Raw genomic sequence first — 22,026 nt, forward strand, 5'->3', positions numbered from 1 at the left:
TTACATACGGTGGTAAAGATAGCCCCTCGACCAATGATAAGACGATATAACAGTCCCAAACGAGCTGGTCCAGCCGAGACTTGAATCGCAGTGGATCTCAACAACCAGACAAGCAGTGATGATCCATATCCACACAAGCTGTCTGATGGCAGATAGCAGATTGACAATGATATAGATCGTATATCTACAACTGATTGATAGTAGTCTACCTGCGCCGTATAATCGCATTAGCACATGTAATAGAAAAGATCACGGGATCAACGAAAATGACATCATGTGGACACCGCATCACGTGTCTCCACATAGACCCTGTGCTTGTGCTTTATGTAGGCGCATTCATATAAGACATACACCGATATAGCATGACTACTAGCTACTACCACTCCTACTAGGCTACTACTAACTAAATTTATCCCATAAAAACTCACCGTAGCTTTTTTCTCGCATACTGCACACCACACACACAACATCATCAATATACAAGAACAAGAGGAAACACAACAACAATAACAACCATGTCCACCACAACCCAACAGCAACACCAAGAACCCCCAGAATCCCAAGAACCAGAAAACAACCACACCCTCCCCAAACCCCCCTACAACCCAATTATAAACCCTTCCAACACGCGCCCAATCCTCGCAGATGAGTGAGTCCACACCCTCTCCCTCCACCCCACACCTCGAAACCAAAAATGACAAGAAAAAACCAGACAAATCTCCCTAAAATCACACATCTTCCTAACCCGCCCGTACATCTCCACGCTACTATTCGAAAACGCCACTTCCGATGCGCGCGACCACTGCGCCAACGAGCGGACCTTTCTCTCCTGGCTGCGTCTCTCAATGTACCTAGCCATCGTGGCCATCGCCATCATAATCAGTTTCCATTTCCAGACGCCGCCGACGGGATTAGAGCGACGGATGGCGTTACCGTTGGGGATCGTCTTCTGGGTGTTGAGTATTGCGTGTCTGGTGAATGGGTTTGCGAATTATGTGCGGACGGTGAAGAAATATAGTCGCAAGGCGGCGCTCGTGCAGAGTGGGTGGAAGACGCAGGTCACGTTTACGGTGGTCGGGACGGTGATTTTGGGGAGTTGTGTGTTGTTTTTGGCGACGGATGCTAGTACAAATTGATTTTATTGGGCATGTTTTGGGTTGGTATGGTAGTGGTGGTAGTGAGCTATGATTATAAACAAAGCTAAATGGACACTACACTCGATAGTATGTATGGGATAGGGCCATCAAACGCTGCAGGGAATCATGTCAGGGGATATATGTATGGTAACCGTGTACAGGCTGCAGATGCAAAAAGATCACAACTTTATCGTCATCGTCTTCGCCTCATTCACATCCGCCGGATCTGCTGCTCGTTCTTGTATCCCTCTAGCGATGCTGAGCCCAGGTGACTCCACCACTCGAACAGCATCGAGTTGCAGATCAGCTTGAACCAAGGCGTGAACTTCAGTCCTGGTTGCTCAAACATCTGCTTCAGCTCGTCCGCCGACACATACCGTGTGTCGCGCACTTCGTTGGGGTTCACGTTCAAGTCCACGTCCGCTTGGATGAACAGAATGTAGTCAACTGGGTATGGTCAGCCACCTGTCCAAAAGCTCATCACGGGTATCGACATACTCTCGTGCTCTCCCCACTTGCCATCACTGGGCGCCTTGTAGTGGATGCGGGTGAAGAACTCAAACTTGTCCAGCGGCACCTGCTCCGGCTTGATACCCAGCTCGTGTTCCAGCTTGCGCTGCGCCGCGCGCTTCACACCCAGCACGGCAGCATCGAGCTGCGAGCCCGTCTCTCCGGGGATGCCCAGGGGGTGGGAGCAGCAGGTGTTCGTCCACATGTCGGGGAAGGTGATCTTCTCGGTCGCACGTTGTTGGAGCAGCAGACGCTTGTTCGAGTCGAAGAGGAATACGGAGAAGGCACGGTGGAGGAGGCCGCGATCAATGTTGGTCATCAAGTGGCCTGTAGAGTCGCACCATCAGCATGGACTTTCTTTCAAAGCTGGTGAAGATCGATAAACTTACAAGCCTTCTTGCTGGCACTGCCAATCGGCTTGTCATCGTCATCCAGCACAATACACACCTCTTCCATCAGGCGGACCTGTTCCTCATCGTAACCGGCAAGTTCGTCGCCCGGGGCGGAGGCATTGCTTGTCGCAGTGGGGAGCACCTCCCGCGCAAGAGAAGTGTCAACCTCGGGGAAGAGAGTCGCGACATTCTCAGCCGTGATTCTCGGCGGCTCAGTGACGGTAGTGGTGGTACTCATCCTGACGATTTGGCTGGAAGATGGAAGAAATCGACTAGGCCTCCGGTGCTGTACAGAATGGGGCGAAAAGAGTGAAATCTTGGGGAGGGAGAACGACCCCCTCGATGTGGGGAGAACAGAGCGGGCGCCAGGGCGGTGGCAGAAAACCCATCGGGCGGCGCGGTTCATCATTTCCCTCTTGCAATTGGGTCATTCACGGCCCTATTGCTTATATTGTTCTTGTGCAGTCTACGGACAAACTGTTCTGGCTGGCGGCATAATTGCTTCGGAAAACAGGATACTCCGGCGCTCTCTCACTGGTATGTCGGAGCAGAATGCCAATCATGCGCTCAATGTCAGCCGAATACCCTGCCGTGGCATCTCCCTTTCCCTGGCCAGGTCTGCAAGCAGCTGGATTGAACGTCAGTCAGTACAGAGGCTAGAAAAGCAACCACCCGCTGGCTGTTTGCATCAGTCCAAAGCAGATCGAGGTGGACAGACGATGCCTGTCCATGCCTGGTCATCCTGTCAAAACCCAACTTGATGGGGCCGACAGACCTTCCGCGCTGTATGCCTGGCAAATATAACCAACAACTTTCCGTTGAGGCGCATTGCAGGCATGTTCTTCAGTCCGGCAGTTTCAGGCCTGCAGACTCGGCATAGCATAGCCTCTTGTCCACGCATATAGCTGCAGAACTTGGTGGGACATGGCCAGCCGCTCAACAGCGTCTACCATCCCGGTTAATTATTTTACTGACTCGGCCCCAATTGATCGGGGTGTCTCATTCCGTCGGGTCCTAGTTTCCCTGCTCATTGCTGGAGCCTGACACAACCTATCACTGGGGTCGAAAGCCGCGCAACAAGCACACTCGTAGTGCTAGACCATACCAACATCACAGACGGACTGTCTAGTGTCTTGGTATCCAGGTGGAAGTTGTCCGACAAGACAGCTCTTGTCGCTTAATCTTCATTGCTCTCTTCGGATCCGTCGGACGCGGACGTCCGATTAGTAGGTCGTAAACACTTTCGTCGCTAAACAACCAGCAAGGGCCAATAAGCGTCCAATGCACAAGGCGTCAGGATTGGTCCAGGCGTTAATCCCATCGTAGCCCCCATTTGTAGTAGCTGACTAGGCCGTGATTAATATGAGGATGGCTCGTTAGTGTATTGCCCCTTGATTTAGCAGCTTCGTTGGACCTGCTCCCGTGGTCGGAGTTTGGAACGAAGCTATTCAGTACTGGGCGGAGTTAATTTCCACTCGCGCGCTTAGTTTCTGGTATCGAGAAAAATGGCGCCATTCATGATTCCCCGCCTTCAGCGACGGTCACTCCGACCACTAACTCAATCATTCTATGGCTGCAATGCGGGAAGATTGGGCGCGTCAACCCAGATTATCAGGGAGAACTCGACACACGTCACACAAAGAACGTCTGAACTTCTCTCGAAGCAGCAAAAGTCGCAAATGATAAACCAACAGCGCAGTCGATCAAACATCCGAAGGGTCAAGGTATCCGTGCCGTGCGCTTGGCAGGATCAGTCCGTGTCGCGCTTGTTTGAACCTAAACCAGCTCCTTAGGGGTCTGGATTCTTCCAGCCGATAAATCGAACCATAGCCGGTCGCAGAACTATCGGATGGGTGATGATATACGGAGTCCTGGCTCCACTCGACTTAGAGTTGGAGCCATTGTGCGCAGATAAAAGTCACTCGCGCCGCGGGGATCACCGCGAAAGAGGAAGGACTCTCAGAGCATGTTCCAACTTCCGTGCCTTCAGTTAGTCTCGATGGGTCCACTAGGAAGCCTTCCGACTTCCCCATAGTCCCCCAACCCAGAACGGTAATGGTTATCTCGATGGCGCACGACGATAGGTAGGCCTTGCTGACAACTCCCGCGGACGTATGGAGCATTCCTATTATCGTGTGTCTCTGGTCTTTCTTTGTGCTCAAGGGACCCGTTCCTCGCGCCGCTCCTTCATCGTTAAGTGGCCCGTCAACCCACTTATCCTGCCCCCCATGTCCGATTCCGTTCCGTGTGGACTGCATTTTCGGCGTGTATTAAGTTTGTTAGGGCAATTAACGCAGCACTTGGCTCGTTCCTGGTGTGTCTAGCTGGTATAAGCTTCCGCGCTGCACCTTGTTAACGAGTCGTGCAAGACCGGAACATGTCCATGCTCCTCCGCTTCGTACTTTTTCCCCGACTAATGCCTAGCACGGCGATAATATTCGTCGATACTGACGCGCCATTGGGTGGTCCTCCATAGATAGCGAGATGGCATAGGATTGCGTGAATCAATAATGGAACAGCCGGCCTAGTAGCGCCTCTTCCGGGGCCCATCTCTTCCGACAATGGTCTTGTAACAGGTTCGGACCAAGAGAAATCGGGAAGTCCTCCCGATGGTTTTGAAAGTGAGGCTTTATTCTGCAGGAGCAAGCGATGTGAATAATCTGCAACGCTCTTTCGTGAGCTCACTCTGGCCATGCGGCCTAAAGTCTTGCTGCTGTTGGGTGGACCTAAACAAACGGTCCACTTCATGGTCCACAAAAGTAAGTTGTAAACAACTTGCACGAATAATCAGAATGGCCTAAGAGACGGAAGAGGCACTTGTGGCGGCTAAAGTTTGTTAAACGAAAGGCATGGACCTGCCATGCGCTGCTTAATTTCTATAAGCCGCCTTTGGGTGACGACGGATCTCTAGCGATATTCCAAAAATATGCAAAACAAAAAGTCGACAAGGCCTCCCTGATGAAAAAATAAACAAAACAAAAGCAAACTGCCTCCCTGCGCTTATACAAAGGAAACACAAAAAACAAAAACAAATACATGGGTAGTCATGCTTTCAAATATACAGTGGATCCTCTCCAAAAGTATGCAGCCGTATCGTTCATGGCCAGCTGCGATCAACGCAGGCATGGTCTAGAGCAGGCAAACAAACCGTCAAATAGCTGCTTGGTGTGCGTAGTAGTCATGAGTGGGGTATGGCGCGTCTGTGTCGTTTCGGGAGGCTCGTGTCTTCCGGATTCTTCCATCGCAGCCGTCGGACTGATGTCTGTAGCAGAGTGAGTTCGTTGTTTCACATTGGTGTTGAATCAAGATACGGTACCTTGACAATGTGTCCTGTCGACTATAGCGCCGACCACATTTCTCGCAGCCAAATTTGCGTATGCCCCGATGGATCTGCGCATCCTATTAGTAATGAACTTCGCTCTATCCGATGTGACTTACGCTATCTACGTGTCTCTTCAGGTCAGTCCTCCGCCTAAACTCCCGCCCGCAAGTCTCGCACGGATGTGGCCTTACGTAGCTAGGATCGTGGCTTTTCATATGCTCTTTACAGTTAGAGCGTCGTGTGAAGCGGACACCACACGTAGGACACTCTAAGCCGCTCGCCGACGGTATCCTCGACTGTTCTCCCTTGGGCGATTCGCTAACATTTTCGATCCACTTCGAAATTGCCTCATCAGGGACCAAATCCGGCGCAACACTTTTGCTCGGATCCATCTCAGTTAGGGAGTTATCCGGGCGTTGAGGATGCAGATATGCGGTGTTGATCTGAAGTCGAGGGATCTCTGGCATCCTAGAGGCCATCGTATTGGATGATTCCTCCAGGAAAGACGATTCCCAAACGTCCTCTATCGGGTCTTGAACGTTGGACCAGCCTTCTGACGCTGCCATGGTTTCGGAGGTAGGAGTGTTAGGCCAGAAGCGAGGTATTTCATCATGCATCGCGCCAAAATCCATGACCGGGCTGTAACTGGGTGACACTGAGATATCTGCATGGCTACCGAATGCTTCGTAATGAGTCCTGGGCGGAAACTGACCGGCGTCTGGAGGGGTTTCGAGGATATTCGGGGAATGCGTTACTGGGTCGGACCAGTTGCTCGTTGAAAGTGCATATTGCTCTGGACACGGGTAGAGTCTGATCTGGCTTGAAGGGGATCCTGTTCCACAACTGGAGATTCCTAACCCGGACAACGACTGAAAATCGTATCTATCGAGGGGAATAGCCGTTGGGGATGGGTAGGCCGGAGAAGCTTTGAGTAACCTTTGGTCATCCCGCGCCGAGTGAGCCAAGGGAGAGGATGGGAACGAGGTAGGTGTACAATCCATGACGAAATTAAGATTTAATCATAAACAGAACAGAATTGGGGAAAGGAGAAAAAATTTTTCGGGGAAAGCTGCAACCAGGAGAAGGGTGATTCGTGACGTTTTCTGGGTCGAAGGATCGCTTTTATGTTCACAGAATTCCCGCGACGTCCTGTGGCTGAAACTGGGGAAGGGCTGGTGGGAAGGCAACAATATTGGTGACTAGTAGATGCTATTCAAACGAGAGTGAGGAAGTTATTTGCAGTGTATATAAGTAGAAAAAGACTCAACAGCAACGTTGCTGGAAGATGAGAGTAAGTGGCGAACCATGAACAGCAGCTGAAAAAAATATCTCGGGGGATGCCATATGATGATTGGAGTACAGCAACCGCTGCATGGGGCACAGGTAGAGAGAAGAAGAAGAGATGAGCAACAGGTTTGACGCCTCATCAGGCAAGGCAGAATTGACGGGACGTTGTTGCATGGATGGGGAAGAATTCAGAGCGAACCTAGCTGGAACAACCCGGTCCAAGTGGACTGCAGCCTGGGTCTGCAACATTATTCAGATAGGCGCGTCAATTAGATGCCATGCGCAAGAATTTAGCGCCGGAAGGGTGTGATCAGGCCAAGGTGTCAGTCGGCGCTGTACCCTGTCGCGAGGAGGGAGAGGGAGAGGGAGGGGGGTGTGGGTGTGGATGGTGCATGGTTTGATTCACACCGGACGACGCCGTCATTTGTCGCCTAGCGGACATGACCGGGACCCAGCAGATCCATCAGCCAGGGAAATCATGACATCTGAATGGTACAAACGTAGAGAGAAATGTAGGGAACCAGATAGTAGTGGTAATTGTGAATGTGTAGTGGGGGTGTGTGGTAGGAGACCCCGTTAGGTTAGGGGATGCAGTGCCTCTTGGGACAACAAGCATGGCGCTGGGGAAAAGACGGGCAACAATAGCGGCTGAATTATTGGCAGCATGGACGGGGGGAATGCCTGGCTTCCTGATCAGCAATAGTCGGCTGGAGCAGCGCGCTTTTTTTCCCTCTTTTCTCCTGTTCTCCTGCTCTTAATGAAACGGGAATAGTAGGACCCGACAGTCTGGTACCTAGCTTGGCGAAGCAGCATTGCAGTGCGTGTCGCCAAAGCAGGCCGGTTGGCAACACTGCCTCATTATCGGCGAAGTAGTATGCATAAGCCAAAAATAATACCCAGTCAGGTACTGCGGTACATCAGAGCCTCAATGAAGGGTACCTGAAAGTAAGAGAGAGTGTGGACGTGAGAAGAATAGATGTTGCAAAAAGTGGTGGTTGATATGGTTGCTGCGCGGGACGGAGTATACTAGTAGGACTAACAGTTAGCGAGGAGAAGAGGAGGAGGAGGAAAAGAGAAGTAGGAGGTTCGGTGGTTGAGGGAACGGCGGACAGGCAGACCAGTGACAGTCAGGCTGTGGACGGAAGGGAGAGTGACCACCACTACTACTGTACCTACTACTTACTACCAACTAACTAACTGGGCAGGGCAGAAGAGGGGCTCCCGGCTCTCTAATCCTGGTCTGTACCAAAGAGTAGTATTGTACTAGACACACACACTGGCTTTCCCACGACCATGGCAGTGGCCCAGTTTCCCTGTTACTAGTTACCTGCCGCTCACTCATGGTATCATTCGGTAATCTTCTGAAATTACTATTTCTTAATTTATTTTTATTTTATTTTTTCCTTTCTTTTCTTTCTTTTTCTTGCTATCTGCTGGGTTCGGTTCCTGATCAATTAATCTACTGCCTTCCTTTGTTGTTATTTTTCCTGTTTCGAACAGATTCCCTGAGAGACCCAATTGTGGAATTAGTAGTATTAACATCATCTAAAACCCATCTCGGAATCTATTCTACATCGATTTGTGATGAGAGAGAACCCAAACAAAATAAAAAAGAATGAGAAAAAAAAAATCGCTGAAGAAATATAACAGAATGACAAATTACAAACGACAATCGCCCAGTGCACTCCGTACAAAGAAGTTGTTCGTCGCTGGCGGGTCTCCAACTACTCCGTCCCTCCGACCTACGAAATGGTCACTGGCCGGTGCTCACGCTAATGCTTTAGGCTCTGGCACCGGCCTGACGCCAGGTGCGTGTGTATATCATCCTTCCGTTGTGGTCCCCTCCCCTCCTTCCATTCCTTCTGCCCTGCACCGTAATATACCACTTTCTGACACCTCTTCCGACTTTCTGTAATTACCCTCATTGGCTTCGCTGGTGAAAGGCCATCCGAGCAGCCACTCGATCCACTTGTGTGCGCAACCGTTCCACCTCGTCGATCATGTCCGCGGTGTCACCACGCCCAGCCAGGCCCGAACTTGGTCCGCGCGTTTCGGGATGCTGGCCCGGGTTAGACCGTTCCTTAGGCCGGCTGGATGCCCACGAACGCCCTTCCAGTGCGGAGGCATGGAGCGGGGCATGGTGCGTGGAGAAAGGGAACCCCATCTGGATGGAGGATGTTGGTCGACTGCTTGTGGTGGTCGTGGCAGTTGGTGGAAACTGGCTATTTCCCCGAGAGACGTAGCGGCGGCTAGATTCATAGGCCCAGATCAGTGCGACAAACGGGAGGTGGGTGGCCCGGAGCAGAACGATGCGCACCCGGCGGATGTGCTCTGCAGGTAAGAAGAGCCTCATGGGGCGGATACAGAGGAGGGGAATGAGGTTCTATCGTGGAGTCATGACTGCTGTCAGCGACACCACCCAACCCAGTCATGCAGGGGCCAAAAATTAGGTATCGTGGGGGTTGTTTACTGACCAAGGGAGGCATGAAATACGTCAATCTCCGAGAATTACTGCTCTCGAGCACATAGATAGACAGTCTATTGCCACACACATTAGCGGGAGGAGCCGTAGGGCCGAAGGAAAGTAGTATGACACATACTGAAAGAGATACTCTTCTCGGGCATGCGCCATGACCTGGATGAAGGGCACAGTTGGGTAGACAGATTAGCATGGCTCATGCACAATAACATAACTAACAACAACATGTCGGAGGGGAGGCCGGGCAAGCCCCGCACCTAGTAGTAGTCGAAGTGGTAGTATGATTTGGACAGTTGGAGCGACTTACCCCTTCCAGACTCATGCTCATAAGACTGACCAACGACGAGATCAACAGAAGGTTGGTCATCGAAACGAAAATCAACCTGTCGACCATACCAATCAGCCACTTTCCTGTAAGCACCGAAATTATTATGCCGGAATGATCGTCCGAATGCCGCCATTCGCGAGAACACGCGAGGCTTCATTTTACCCTGCGCCGCGACCGATTTGACGCCATGTGTATCCGGGCGGCACCGGGTCTCCAGCCTCTAGGAACGGAACTGGGTCGCATCGCCTCAATATCCCACAGAAGCATCAGGAGGAGAAAGGAAATGCATGGCTGGTCATCGCGGTCGCAGGGCAGCTGGAAACACACCCAACGTGACCAAAATTGTATGCGACCGACACATCTCATGGAGCCTGTGGCGCAGTAGAGGACTGGGGATTGGAGAAGCACTCACATCAGACCGTAGCCAAAGATCGGGGAAATCTAAGAATTAGCGTGTCAGTAAAACTTTCCACGAGAGCCAACCGATTCTGCAAGACCCCTGGAAATTCGGGTTTGGGCTGCATGGCGGCCGCGCTGCTGCATTAGACTCACATCGTGAGCGATGTCCTTTTCCAATCATTTCAGCCACCGTCAGTTTGAAGAACACATGTTACCCGATTAGGAACAACGCACGAAGCCCAGCACATTCGATCTGCCTCGCTCTGTCAGTCAACTAGCGGTCGCTGAGGGGGCATTTTCACCGCCATACCCAAAGAACACTTTCACCAAAATCCATGACATTTGCCGCAGAGAGAGGCGGTCACGGGCGAGCATCGTGAAGGTGGTCAGGAACCCTGCAGATGCACATTTACCGCGCGTTGGCTTTCTTCGGCCTCGTCCTATGCGTCATCGGGGTCACCTACCAAGGTATAGCACTACGACTATCGGGATAAATCGAAAAAACGCTTTTGTCTAGACCCCCTTATCAGCGTCTTTCGCCACCTGCCACCATCTGGGCGAGCGGAGAAACTATACCATCTCCTTGAGAACAGGGATCTGTGCGTCGAAACTGTCAACGTGGCTTCCAGAACAGGGTTCTTCCGGGTCTACGCCTGCACGGATTGCCTTACCAGACTTCCAAAATAGGAGTTCAAACTCACAAGGGAGCAGATCCTGTTCAGCTCTTGTGTCAGAACATGAAACAGGTATCAAGATCGTCGGAGTAGGGGGCCTTAGTCTTACCTTGGAACCAGGAACAAAGCCTCCAACGATAGAATATCAAACGACAGATCTGTGATGTAATCACTTTGTTTGGCTAGTCCAATAATCCCTGGATGGTCGTGTAAGTCAACGGTCGAACCACACTGCGGCCCGCTAAGTGAGCCCAGCTGCGGAAACAGGCCCAGCTGAAAGAGCTGAATGCGGACAAGGCAGATCTATAGCATGGTGCAAATGACTCACTGGCAATGACAAAGGCAAGGCCTGTGCCAATTATTCCCATATTCCAAGCGCTCCAGAAGTCCATCTGGTAGAAGAGCATTCCGGCATCAGCCATCCCGCTGACTTCATCGTATGCAAAGGCAGCGATCCAGATGTACATCATAGTCTCAAAGATACCTATGCCAGTAGGCTTCCTCTCGACTAAGACCGCATAATAGAGAAACAGAAACGAGACAAAGAAGGCCGCTTCAAAGGCCTTTCGATACACTGGCACTCTCAATCGGGAGTATGGGTCGGCGGTTCTGCCAGACATGGATATCAGCATCTGGCAACTAGGTCAGGTAGCGCAGAGGCGGGTTACCTTTTGTTGAAAAATTGGGGTTTCTTCTTTGAATGCACGCTCAAAGAGTCCCAGAAAACAATCTCGCCCTTCCAGATATTGTCTATCACTTTCTGAACCACCTTCTGGCTCAGAAATCTTTTGGCGTGGGCGATTGTGGCTATCTCGAGTGCGTTCAGCCCAAAGAACCTTGACAGCTTCTCAAGCTCATATGCGTCACTTGCAGACATGTTGGATCCCGGCTCATTGATGTCAAGCGAACTTCCTGCGCGTCTCTTGCCACCAAAGAACCGATAAAGCGATGATGACGAGCTTAATAATAAGGGTGTCCTTTCGTCCTCTTGCGGAAAAGCCTCGTTCCCCATCGTCGCGAACCCAGATGTGCCTCTTTCTGCCTGTGAGATATCCATACCGCCCTGCATTGGGGTCTTGAGTTCCTCAAGAAGGAACTCGATGGTCTCGCGCTGATTGACATGACAGAGGAACTGCCACGCAACGTATTCACAGGCATATCCCCGGCTTTCATTTAAGCCCCAGTCGGTTTCAGCATCATTGGTAAATTGCCATTTTAAGATCCTAAGGTATGTCTTAGCACCACCCAGCTGTCGGGAGAGTCTGGTCTGGTAGGGATTACTTACATCAAAGCGGCGATTATACAGGGATTGTGTGAGTTTTCGGCCAAGGAGTACAGGAGCAGTCGGAGGCTTTGCGCATGAGGAGAGAACCTCAGCTCTTCAAAGGTGCATGCGACATCATTTATAGCGATGACCAGATAGCTAAGTGGTAAATGTTAACGAAGCTAATCATTCAAGTGGGTATCATTGGGCCAGCTATACTTGTGTAGTTTTCGAACCACGTCAACGAGCGGTTCATTGTCATCAATGATAGGAACCTCAAATGGTGGCTGTTCAGCGGGTGCAATCGATGAAGTAGAGGATTCCAGCCTCAGGGAAGCCATGTGGTGGGAGAATTGATTGACCTGCATAGGAGATCAGCGGGTCACGCCAACATGACGCGAGTGTGGAGAGGCCACAAAAACAGTACCTGAACACGTCCCAGACAAGATATTGATGTCTGCAAGAAATCTGTTCTGAAGGAGTGCAGAGTCCGACGATATGTCGGTGAGCCACGTCCACAACTGATGCTAACTTTAGTTACTAGGAGCTAGTGACGGGTACTAAATAACTATCCGAGCAGGTGCTCAAGGAAAGGTTGAGGTTATTCGAAATCCTGCCAGCAGAGACGTCGAAGGAGGATGGTCAAGAACAGGTGAATCGGCAGTCAGCAGTAAGAGGCAGCTGGTAGAATAAGCTGCGATGCTAAATACAAGTGCGTGAAAGACACCAGCTAGCTGTACAGCTCGCTATCAGCACAATAATGGGGCCAATGTTCTTTATGAGGGTCCTCAGCGCTGTGATTGGCTGCAGTGCTTGGTGCCAACCGGCAGGCAAAACAAGCTTCGACAACTCTAGCACCGCATCATTGTATGGCGGTCACCGAATCAGATGGGGGAATTGCCAGCACATCAGTGCCTGAACTCGCAATGCCAGAGGCTGAAACATCCAGGAGTTTGCGGTAATTGGATGAATAGGGAGGAGATTCCCGTGTTTGCGGTGGTGGATCGCCACCTGTCAAATCATCAAATGATCTGTCCGGATAGATAGTATGATACACCAGAAGTTTTTAAATAATCAAATAGCTAATCGTGCTCAATTTTCTGCTTTATAACTCGGTGCACAATGATTGACCAAGTTATATCCTCCGAGGTGAGCTTCAATTTTGTTTCTACTTCCATCCTTCCAGTAGCAGCAGCAGTCATTACCTTCAGGTCCCCTTGAGGCTCCTTCAGGCTCCCAAATGTTGCAGACTCACCGCCTTCCCCGGCATCATGTGACTTGATATGCACTATCGGACCCCCTCCAGACGCGTTGGACTGACTTCATCCTGCGACATCCTCCGATCATTTATTTGAGCCTTGTGCCGGGATGATCCAACGCCGTAGATCGGTCGATCGGCTTACCTCTTTGGTATTTAATGGCAGATGCCACATATAATCTACAAACTCAAAGCCTCATGAGATGAAGGCACTTCAACACCATGGGCCAAGGCTATTCCCTCACAACCCTGTCCGCGGGTTCGGCTGGGATCGATGTCCCCGAGCTTGCGGATCTGGTGTATGAAAAGTCGATGGGTGGTGGTCGATTCATGAAAAGTATCCGAGCAAGGCAGCATAATGGACTAGTCTTTGTAAAGGTAATCATGAAGCCTTATCCCAGCATGAAGCTGGAACCATATATCAAAGCTATTCTCCGTAAGTTCCATGAGCGTCCAGTCGGATCTTCAGAATGATATCTGACAATCAATTCAGGGGAGCGCAAACTACTTTCTGAGGTTCCAAATGCGTTGAGCTACCAAAGGATATTGGAAACCAGCACTGGCGGTTACCTCGTCCGCCAATACATACACAGCTCTCTATATGACCGGATGAGGTATGTAACCCAGATAGAATTCCCTTGGACTCTCTCTAATACTATGTAGTACCCGTCCATTCCCAGAAGATATCGAAAAGAAATGGATCGCCTTTCAGTTGCTCTGCGCATTGAGGGATTGTCATTCGCTGGATGTCTTCCATGGCGATATCAAGACAGAGAATGTTTTGGTCACCTCGTGGAACTGGCTCTATCTGTCCGACTTTTCCTCGTCTTTCAAGCCGACATTTCTTCCAGAAGACAACCCGGCTGATTTCTCTTTCTACTTCGACACGTCAGGGCGGCGAACCTGCTATCTGGCGCCCGAAAGGTTTCTCGTGGCTGGCGAAGAACCAGGTAGTAGGGAAGTCAACTGGGCTATGGACATTTTCAGTGCGGGCTGTGTCATCGCGGAGCTCTTTCTGGAGTCGCCTATATTCACTCTGAGCCAAATCTACAAATACCGCAAGGGAGAGTACAGCCCCGAACATGGTCAACTCTCCAAGATTGATGATCCTGAGATCCGCGCGTTGATCCTCCATATGATTCAGCTCGAGCCAGAGTCTAGGTACTCGGCTGAAGAGTATCTGAACTTCTGGAAGAACAAGGCCTTCCCTGACTATTTCTACAGCTTCTTACACCAGTACATGTCTCTAATGACTGATCCGTCGTCAGGCAGAGCCCATGTTGAGACCGACGCAGCAAATAGAGGGGAGGCTGATGAGAGAATCGAGCGAGTGTTCCATGACTTCGATAAGATATCGTACTTTCTGGGGGCTTCGCCGAAGGCTTCGACAGATGGTTCTAGTCGTACTACCTCCAGGCTGACCGGCAATACCTTTCCCGTTCAACTGGATCTCCCACAATATGGACAACCAACTCCCAAGTCTCCAGCTCAGTCGGATGATGGTGTGCTGATCTTTTTGACGCTTGTGGTATCTAATCTGCGCAATACTTCGAAATCGTCCGCACGAATCAAAGCTTGTGACATTCTCCTTGCTTTTGCCGAGAGACTGTCAGACGAGGCAAAGCTAGATCGTGTTCTTCCATACATCATGATTCTTCTCAATGACCGCGCAGATTCCGTCAAGGTCGCCGCGATACGTGCTCTTGCACAGTTATTGGAAATGGTCCACGTGGTCTCGCCGGTCAACGCATACTTGTTCTCCGAATACATCTTCCCGAGACTACAACCGTTCGTTCCTAGCGGCAGTTCGAACCCCAGTCCTTTAGTGCGGGCTGCATATGCTTCATGCATTGCATCTCTGGCACGATCTTCCTTGAGATTCCTAGATATGATCCAGGCACTGCGATCTGACACCCGCTTGCCCGCTTTGATACCAGCTGGATCTGAACCTAGATGGACAGAAGATGCCACCTATCACAACCTATATGACGTTGCGAGAGTCGACCTTCTCGAGTACTTCGAGGCTCACACTAAAGCTTTGTTGACCGACAGCGACGCTTCGGTCCGCCGCGCCTTTCTAGGTTCTGTATCCGACCTCTGTGTGTTCTTTGGAAATCTCAAGACCAGCGAAGTTGTTTTGAGTCATCTAAACACGTATCTGAATGACAGGGACTGGATCTTGAAGTGTGCCTTTTTTGAGGCGGTCATTGGCGTTGCAATCTACGTCGGAAGTACAAGCTTGGAGCAGTACATTTTGCCTTTGATGGTCCAATCAATGACGGACCCAGAAGAGTTTGTTGTTGAAAGGGTCCTTCGGTCGCTAGCAGCGATGGCAGATATGGGTCTTTTCCAACGGTCTACCACGTGGGATCTTCTGCATATCACTGTCCGATTTCTCGTGCATCCGAACGCTTGGATCCGCGAAGCAGCAGTCCATCTTGTAGTCAGTTCAACCAAGTTCCTCTCTGTCGCCGATAAGTTTTGCATCCTCGCCCCGCTCGTGCAGCCTTTCGTGATAGCAGAGATAATGAACTTTTCCGAGGGAGAAATGCTTGACGCACTCAAGAAGCCACTGTCAAGGGGCGTATACGATCTAGCATTTGTGTGGGTATCGAAGACAGAGAAGGGTATCTTCTGGAAAGCAGCAAGCCGTGATGGAATATTCACCTTGAATGGAACTGATAGTTCGCTCACAAAGTTGGGACACAAAGCCTCCGCTCATACCAGCCTGCAGCCCAAGAACGAGGAGGATGAGCAGTGGATCGCCCGTCTGAGAAATATGGGAATGAACCATGATGATGAGTCTAAACTTCTAGCCCTTCGGGAGTACATATGGAGAGTGTCGATGCGTCAGCCAAGAGATTCGGAGAATGGAATCTCTGATTTGAACAATGTCATTGCTTTAATGCAGCACGGGGTGACTCCTCAAACTGTGTTCTTTGACAAGACTCAGAACATTAAACCACGCAGAAGTTCTATCGGAAAGACTGAAACCGATAGATCTGACGAGCGGAAGTTGCATACTATTACCGATGCTCTACTTGACGCTTCAACAACCATTGATAACAGGCCTGAATCACGCCGGAGACATATGCGCTCACGGAGTCAAAGGGACCCGGGAGCCGCCCTGACAATCCCCCGACCGAGTGCCTTGGATAACATCAGGGCAGAGAATTCACCGATATCTTCACCGATAGCATCATCACCTGGTGCAGCGCCCAGTTCACGGCCTTTGTCACCTCCGAGCTCAGATGCTGGACGTAGGGGCTCAGGAGGTAGGGACAGTCCCGGACATGACAGTTCATCGACACCTACGGATGCGGAAAATCCTGCAATTAGGAAGTTGGCCTCCGGCGTGCAGCGTAAGTCCAGTGCTATGAGCTTACTTAACCGCAAAGATTCAGCCAAGGCATACGCAGAAACCGGAACCAGCTCGGCCAATGCCTTTGGAAAGGTTGATTTGCCATCTCAGAGAGCAGAGGTGTCTTCTTCTCCCTCGCCTGTACCGCATGATAGGAAATCACCTGAGCAGGGCCCACCTAGATTCCACGCCAATCACTCCTATGCGGGTGACGATCCTGTCGTCCTCAAACTGTTAGATTCCGTGTTTGCGGAAAACTATCCTACCGACTTCTTTGATCTAGGGCCCTATGTCAAGGAGATAGACGTAAGGCGTCCGATTGTGAAGGCCAATGGGCAAGAACCCGACAAGGTGTGGAAGCCGAATGGAGGTCTTGTAGCCGTTTTCGGGGAACACAGTGGCCCTGTGAACCGCGTGGTTGTGGCACCAGACCATGCCTTCTTCGTCACTGCTGCGGACGACGGCACTGCTAAGATCTGGGATACCACTCGTCTCGAGAAGAACCTTACACCGAGATCCCGCCAAACATACCGCCATTCCACCGATGCAAAGTTGAAGGCATTGACTTTCGTTGAGAACACTCACACTTTCGTCACCGGCGCAAATGACGGCAGTATCCATGCAGTGAAGGTTGATTATCACAATGCCAACGGCACCGTTCGCTATGGGAAACTCCAACTTGTGCGCGAATACCAGCTACCAACAGCTGAAGATGGAACCGTCGAGTATCCCATTTGGATGGAGCATTTCCGTCTGGAGGGCCAGTCCACGCTTCTCATTGCCACCAACACCTGCCGTGTTCTGGCATTGGACATGAAAACCATGCTTCCAGCGTATTCCTTACAGAATCCAGTCCATCACGGCACTCCAACCACTCTCTGCTGCGACCGAAAGCGCAGCTGGCTCCTAATCGGTACCTCACATGGCATCCTCGACCTGTGGGATCTTCGCTTCCGCGTCCGTCTCAAAGCCTGGGGTCTTTCAGGATCCGGCGCCATCCACAGGATCCAACTCCATCCAACCAAGGGCCGTGGACGATGGGTTTGCGTCTCAAGCAGCGGCAGCCACGGCAATGAAATCACCGTCTGGGACATCGAAAGAGTCCGCTGCAGAGAAGTATACCGAGTAGACACACCCAGCGTCAACAACCCAAACCAGCCCAACGCAGGCAATACCGACCCTCACAAAATCACCAGACTGGGACACCCAAGCAGCACACGAGACTACGAACCCTGGCACGTCGAAGGCAGCCGACCAGAAGGAATGCTCAGCCGCTTCGCAATGGAAGGACTAGCATCAGGCCCAATAGATCACCATCCATCCGGCCCATCTCCTTCTGCAGGAATCGGTGCCTTTGCACTTGGCTTCGACTCCCCCGACGACGGTCGCGACAATACCACTCGCTGCGGCTTCATCATCTCCGGCGGCAGCGACCGCAAAATCCGCTTCTGGGACCTCACCCGACCGGAGCATTCCACTATCATCAGCGGGCTAGAAGTTGTCACGGATGGCGCCGTGACCAGTAAACCACGCTACGACGTATCTCAACCCATCCCCTCCCTTGTCATCACCTCAGAACACATTCCGATCCCTTCTTCCTCTTCAACTCCCGACCCAGTCCAGAACGGCAGTAAGAAGAGCTCCGCCAACGCCACTGCCAACGCCAAAAAGAGCGGAAGTGGTCGTCTACCCCGCAGCACGGTGATTAGCTTGCAGCAGCAGCAGTTACTGAAGAGTCATCTAGACTTTATCCAGGATATTGCTCTGCTGAGAAGCCCGTATGGAATGATCGTGAGCGTTGATCGCGCGGGAATGGTTTACGTTTTCCAATGATTTTTTTATCTCTCTCTTCCTCTCTCTGTGTCTGTGTCCACATGTATAACTACTGATAGTATTGTTATGAGTATACTTATGATACATCTAATTCGGAACCATTCTCGCTTTGTAATTTGAAAAATAAGCCGTAGGCAGTCCGTAACTACAGTAGGAGTCAGCCTAAATCCGACGATTAATAGTACCGTAGTAGCGCAACTTGGCGGATGTCCAAACTACTTGGTAGATAAGGGGGTGTGGCTAACTAGATAGTTATCATATGATCTATGATATGTCTTAGACTTAGTAGTTGATTGCCAGGATTAATGCATAGCGTCTAACGGTCGATAATCCTACTAGATAACTAAGTACCTTACCCTGTTCAACGGCTGGAATGCGAATGTCTGGTTGGTTGGTTGGTTGGTTGGTTGGCGACGTATCTACTTACTCCTAATAATAATATGACATATCGGATTAATGCCATGGTTTTATAGTATTTTCCCCTTGGGTCTCCACTTTAGTTCTCTTTTCCTGTCTACGGAGTATTGTAGTGGTAGGAATCTGCGCCATTTTATTTGCTGGTGGCATCAACGATGATATATACTACCGTCTTATGGAATTGTAGTACCTACGTTCGATGTATGTGCTTCTGTTCTAGTGGTAAGTACTAGGCCAATGCATAAGTTACATAAATCAAGCACGATGGTCAATGCTAAGTAGTAGTACCTACAATACTAGTGTATATAGAGATGGAGCAATGTTAGAGGAAAATGCCGGAAAGATTGTAGAAGCAATCGGGTGGGACAGCGAACTTGGGGGGAGAGGGGAAATGATGAAACACTAGGCGACGGATACAGAAAGCGATCGGCAAAGAAAATTATAGACTGGATGCGACCAATGCGGTTGGCACTAATTTCTTTTCATTGTCAGCTTTTGCGCTGTGCGTGACAAAGAGAGAGACATTTTAGTTGTTTTTAATATCGGATTAATTTGATTGATACAGTTGGGATTGAGGGTCGCTTGGCTGTTGCTATTCTACTTTTACTTGTTGTCTTGGTTGGATTAGTTGTAGGAATCGTGCCAGGCAACTATTTCCGTAGTTGGGATGATTCGTCGAAGAGCCATTGAAGATGTGTAAATTCTCGGCATCGCATTCTGGCGAGCGGAGGTGATTACTCGACCTAGTTATTGCTAGGGCGTAGTGTTCCGTACATCCGAAACCAACTTCTAAACATTCTTTTGTGTTTATTCGTGTCGGAGAGTTTGTGAGGTCCAAAGATGAGTAGCGACGGTAAATTAAGGCAGGCCCTATTATTGAGTATTGGATAGATTAAGCGAGGGCCAATTTCGGATACAGACAGGTGACCGGTCGATAGGTCAACCTGCAGTATCCATAATTGAGGCATGCACTGATGCGCAAACAATTCTATCTTGACCTTCTTATGATTGATAATGGTGCGTGCAGTGGGTTCAAAAGGGTTCGAGCGGATGAAAAGTCTGGTACCGCCAGATCTGGACCATGAGATGAGAATCCCGCGTCCCGTTGGCGAACCATGGATGGCGAAATTAATACGATTCATGCCGCGACGGTATCCAGTTCAGTCTCCATCTGGCTTCTGCAGGGCCCGATCGCGGTTTGCTTTTGTTACAGGTAGACATTCTTCGGCCAAGTTCCATCCCCGAAGACTTGGCGGTGTGTGGTCTGGTTTCTTATTCTCCTGCCTTCTTTGCCTTGCTCCTCATATTGACTGTGGGATGGGATATACTCCGTAAAATTGGATCGACACCATCGGGCTTGGTTGACGGGTGATATCTGTAAACGCAACATTATGTTCGTCGGACTGGTAATATCCCGATCTCTCAATCACGAACGCGCCTCAGACTGGAGATCTAGATCGACGTTTCTATGCATGCACTGAATCTGATATTCCGGCAGCCGGTGGGCGAATGACTGTCAGGGTAAATGGCGGACTGACTCGATCGGTGGATCGGACCCAGCGGCGGGCAGTGAGACAGACGCGTCGCTTACCGACCGAATGGACCTGATGGGGGCGTCTAGCAATGTTCTGGAGAATGACACCGGAATTACAATCTGCAGCAGTGAGGGTCGAGTGTCAATGCGCTCCAGTCTCAACACGGCGACACACACAAACACTTCAATAGGGGTTGGAGGGAACAGCCGGAAATCCCGGGCGACGCCCATGACTTATGCACACAAAACCAAACTCAAGCCTTCGTTATGAGACTTACTGCGAGGTATTGCTTCTATTGTTTACGGTCGTGGTAGATGGTTGCTTGTATTACCTTTCTTCGTTCTGCTTTGGGCGCATCTTGAGCCGCTCTAGGAGATTTTCTCGGCTGGGGACGTCGTCAGCGATGCGAGTGTCTCTGCGAGTGCGACATGAACAACCCCTAACTGCCGTCCTACATGAGCCAGACCGCACTTATGGTGGCCTCTGCCGTACGCCCATAGTTGATAGGCTTAGTTCCTGGAGCCTAAGCGTCCGAGAGCGAACCACTGCGCATCCTGAAATGATGATCTCCCACGCGCAGGCAGGGATAGCTGATCTGGTTCTGACACGAACAGTCGGAGTACAGAGCAAATAGGGCCTAGCCAACTAGATGAGGTTTCTATCGTTGTACTACTCCGTATCTCAGAAATCAAATTGTCGATAGAGTTTGGCGCCCAGGAAGAGCGACCACCTCCCATTCATCAATCGAAGAGGATGGGAAGACCGGCGGAGAAAGCGTAATCTCCCCTTCCGGGACGTTTGTCTTAGACCCCTGATGACCGTGCCCGCCAGTTAGTCCACCGGCCTTGCACCGTTTCTGCTTTTGCTAAATTTATCGCGTCGGAGATACTATCATTACGCTCGTAAGGGGCTGCAGTACAGAGGTAACAGCATTGTTAAAGGCTTTCCAACCTGGCTGCATAGCCGGGGGTTTTTCTTCCTTGTCCCACGTTGGGTGTACTGCAGTTGGACACGACATGGCAGACTTGAAACCGCGGAGGATGGAAGCGTGGTCACACCCTGGTCTGGTGTAGTGTTTAGAGCAAAGAATCTGCGACCAGAGACCGGGGGTGTGTGTGTTTGGCTAATGATCAACCTCAAGAATAAGACTGTGAATGCCCTGGTCAGACACGGCACTAAGAGGTTTGTTTAACTTTCGACTGAACCTTCCCGTGGTGGATTTGTCATTTCGCATCGTGCCAAATGCGACTGGTTTTACTCCGTACCTTGCCTTTCTATCCTCTTCAGGGCATGATCTCTAATTTTCTTTTCTTTTTCTAATCCACCCTTTGCTCTGTTTCCTCGGTTCTCACCAGTTTTGGCAGGGTGCCTGGAAGATCCATTCTCGCGTGGGAGAGAGACTTTCGGGCCGTCCGTCTCCTGCTAGCAATGAATCGATAGTACTCCGTGGTAATAGTAGAGAGTGTTATCGTGGGATTCTGGAGCCGGGATACCGTTCTGACTAGATATTAGCCTGTCGCATGGTCAGACTCTTAGCTTGATAAGGAAGAGGGGATGCTCCCTTCATCCCCTCTTCCTTGGTAGTATGGCAATTATTGCATTCTCACCTACCGCCATCCTACCACCAAGTTCAAGCTTCTTTCTCCCCGCACGGGCGCAAGGACTGTGACAGGGATGCAGCAGAAGCAGGCCAGACTGTGGAAGCGTACAAGTAAAGTAGTGGTAGTAGTAAATTACGAGGTACGTACTTTCCAGGGAAGGATAATTATTGGTAAGTGGTAACCCGTCCGGGTGGGAGTGGCCGCACGAGGCCAACCCGTGATGGAGCGAC

The 22,026-nt window shown here is 50.6% G+C and overlaps 5 protein-coding genes across 5 annotated transcripts; 2 read left to right on the forward strand and 3 right to left on the reverse strand.

Moving 5' to 3' along the window:
- The first annotated feature begins 361 nt into the window (after positions 1–361).
- Positions 362–1,324, forward strand: BO88DRAFT_409351 (DUF202 domain-containing protein). Its single transcript, XM_025707930.1, has 2 exons — positions 362–649; positions 713–1,324. The coding sequence occupies exons 1-2, from the start codon at positions 516–518 to the stop codon at positions 1,134–1,136; spliced, it is 558 nt and encodes a 185-aa protein (XP_025557051.1). The 5' UTR covers positions 362–515; the 3' UTR covers positions 1,137–1,324.
- A 23-nt stretch (positions 1,325–1,347) lies between these two features.
- On the reverse strand, positions 1,348–2,276 carry idi1 (isopentenyl-diphosphate delta-isomerase IDI1; the record flags this gene model as incomplete). The annotated part of the gene is made up of 3 exons (XM_025708449.1): positions 1,348–1,583; positions 1,635–1,973; positions 2,036–2,276. 3 exons carry the CDS (start codon positions 2,274–2,276, stop codon positions 1,348–1,350), a joined length of 816 nt encoding a protein of 271 aa, XP_025557052.1.
- Positions 2,277–4,893: 2,617 nt separating this feature from the next.
- BO88DRAFT_492309 (putative C2H2 finger domain protein (Ezf)) lies at positions 4,894–6,361 on the reverse strand (the record flags this gene model as incomplete). Its single annotated transcript, XM_025712912.1, has 3 exons — positions 4,894–5,300; positions 5,355–5,428; positions 5,477–6,361. 3 exons carry the CDS (start codon positions 6,359–6,361, stop codon positions 5,189–5,191), a joined length of 1,071 nt encoding a protein of 356 aa, XP_025557053.1. The 3' UTR covers positions 4,894–5,188.
- Positions 6,362–8,201: 1,840 nt separating this feature from the next.
- BO88DRAFT_492310 (uncharacterized protein) lies at positions 8,202–12,132 on the reverse strand (the record flags this gene model as incomplete). Its single annotated transcript, XM_025712913.1, has 16 exons — positions 8,202–9,030; positions 9,122–9,185; positions 9,248–9,282; positions 9,434–9,509; positions 9,867–9,895; positions 10,007–10,021; positions 10,088–10,106; positions 10,164–10,248; positions 10,318–10,366; positions 10,430–10,450; positions 10,525–10,567; positions 10,637–10,724; positions 10,856–11,136; positions 11,196–11,750; positions 11,813–11,950; positions 12,011–12,132. 16 exons carry the CDS (start codon positions 12,130–12,132, stop codon positions 8,569–8,571), a joined length of 2,082 nt encoding a protein of 693 aa, XP_025557054.1. The 3' UTR covers positions 8,202–8,568.
- A 1,021-nt stretch (positions 12,133–13,153) lies between these two features.
- BO88DRAFT_492311 (ubiquitin-binding serine/threonine protein kinase VPS15) lies at positions 13,154–18,297 on the forward strand. Its single transcript, XM_025712914.1, has 3 exons — positions 13,154–13,485; positions 13,543–13,663; positions 13,713–18,297. Exons 1-3 carry the CDS (start codon positions 13,272–13,274, stop codon positions 18,241–18,243), a joined length of 4,866 nt encoding a protein of 1,621 aa, XP_025557055.1. The 5' UTR covers positions 13,154–13,271; the 3' UTR covers positions 18,244–18,297.
- The last annotated feature ends 3,729 nt before the right edge of the window (positions 18,298–22,026 follow it).

The sequence above is a fragment of the Aspergillus vadensis genome (assembly GCF_003184925.1).
Source record: "Aspergillus vadensis CBS 113365 unplaced genomic scaffold BO88scaffold_44, whole genome shotgun sequence".
Taxonomy (NCBI): Eukaryota; Fungi; Ascomycota; class Eurotiomycetes; order Eurotiales; family Aspergillaceae; genus Aspergillus; species Aspergillus vadensis.

What these genes read in the sequence shown, in the direction of transcription:
- BO88DRAFT_409351 (XM_025707930.1), top strand. Translation starts at nt 516, where the DNA reads ATGTCCACCACAACCCAACAGCAACACCAAGAACCCCCAGAATCCCAA. An exon ending in CGCCCAATCCTCGCAGATGA is followed by an intron (nt 650 to 712) that starts GTGAGTCCACAC and finishes AGAAAAAACCAG; the next exon opens with ACAAATCTCCCTAAAATCAC.
- BO88DRAFT_492311 (XM_025712914.1), top strand. Translation starts at nt 13,272, where the DNA reads ATGGGCCAAGGCTATTCCCTCACAACCCTGTCCGCGGGTTCGGCTGGG. An exon ending in ATATATCAAAGCTATTCTCC is followed by an intron (nt 13,486 to 13,542) that starts GTAAGTTCCATG and finishes CAATCAATTCAG; the next exon opens with GGGAGCGCAAACTACTTTCT. An exon ending in TCTCTATATGACCGGATGAG is followed by an intron (nt 13,664 to 13,712) that starts GTATGTAACCCA and finishes AATACTATGTAG; the next exon opens with TACCCGTCCATTCCCAGAAG.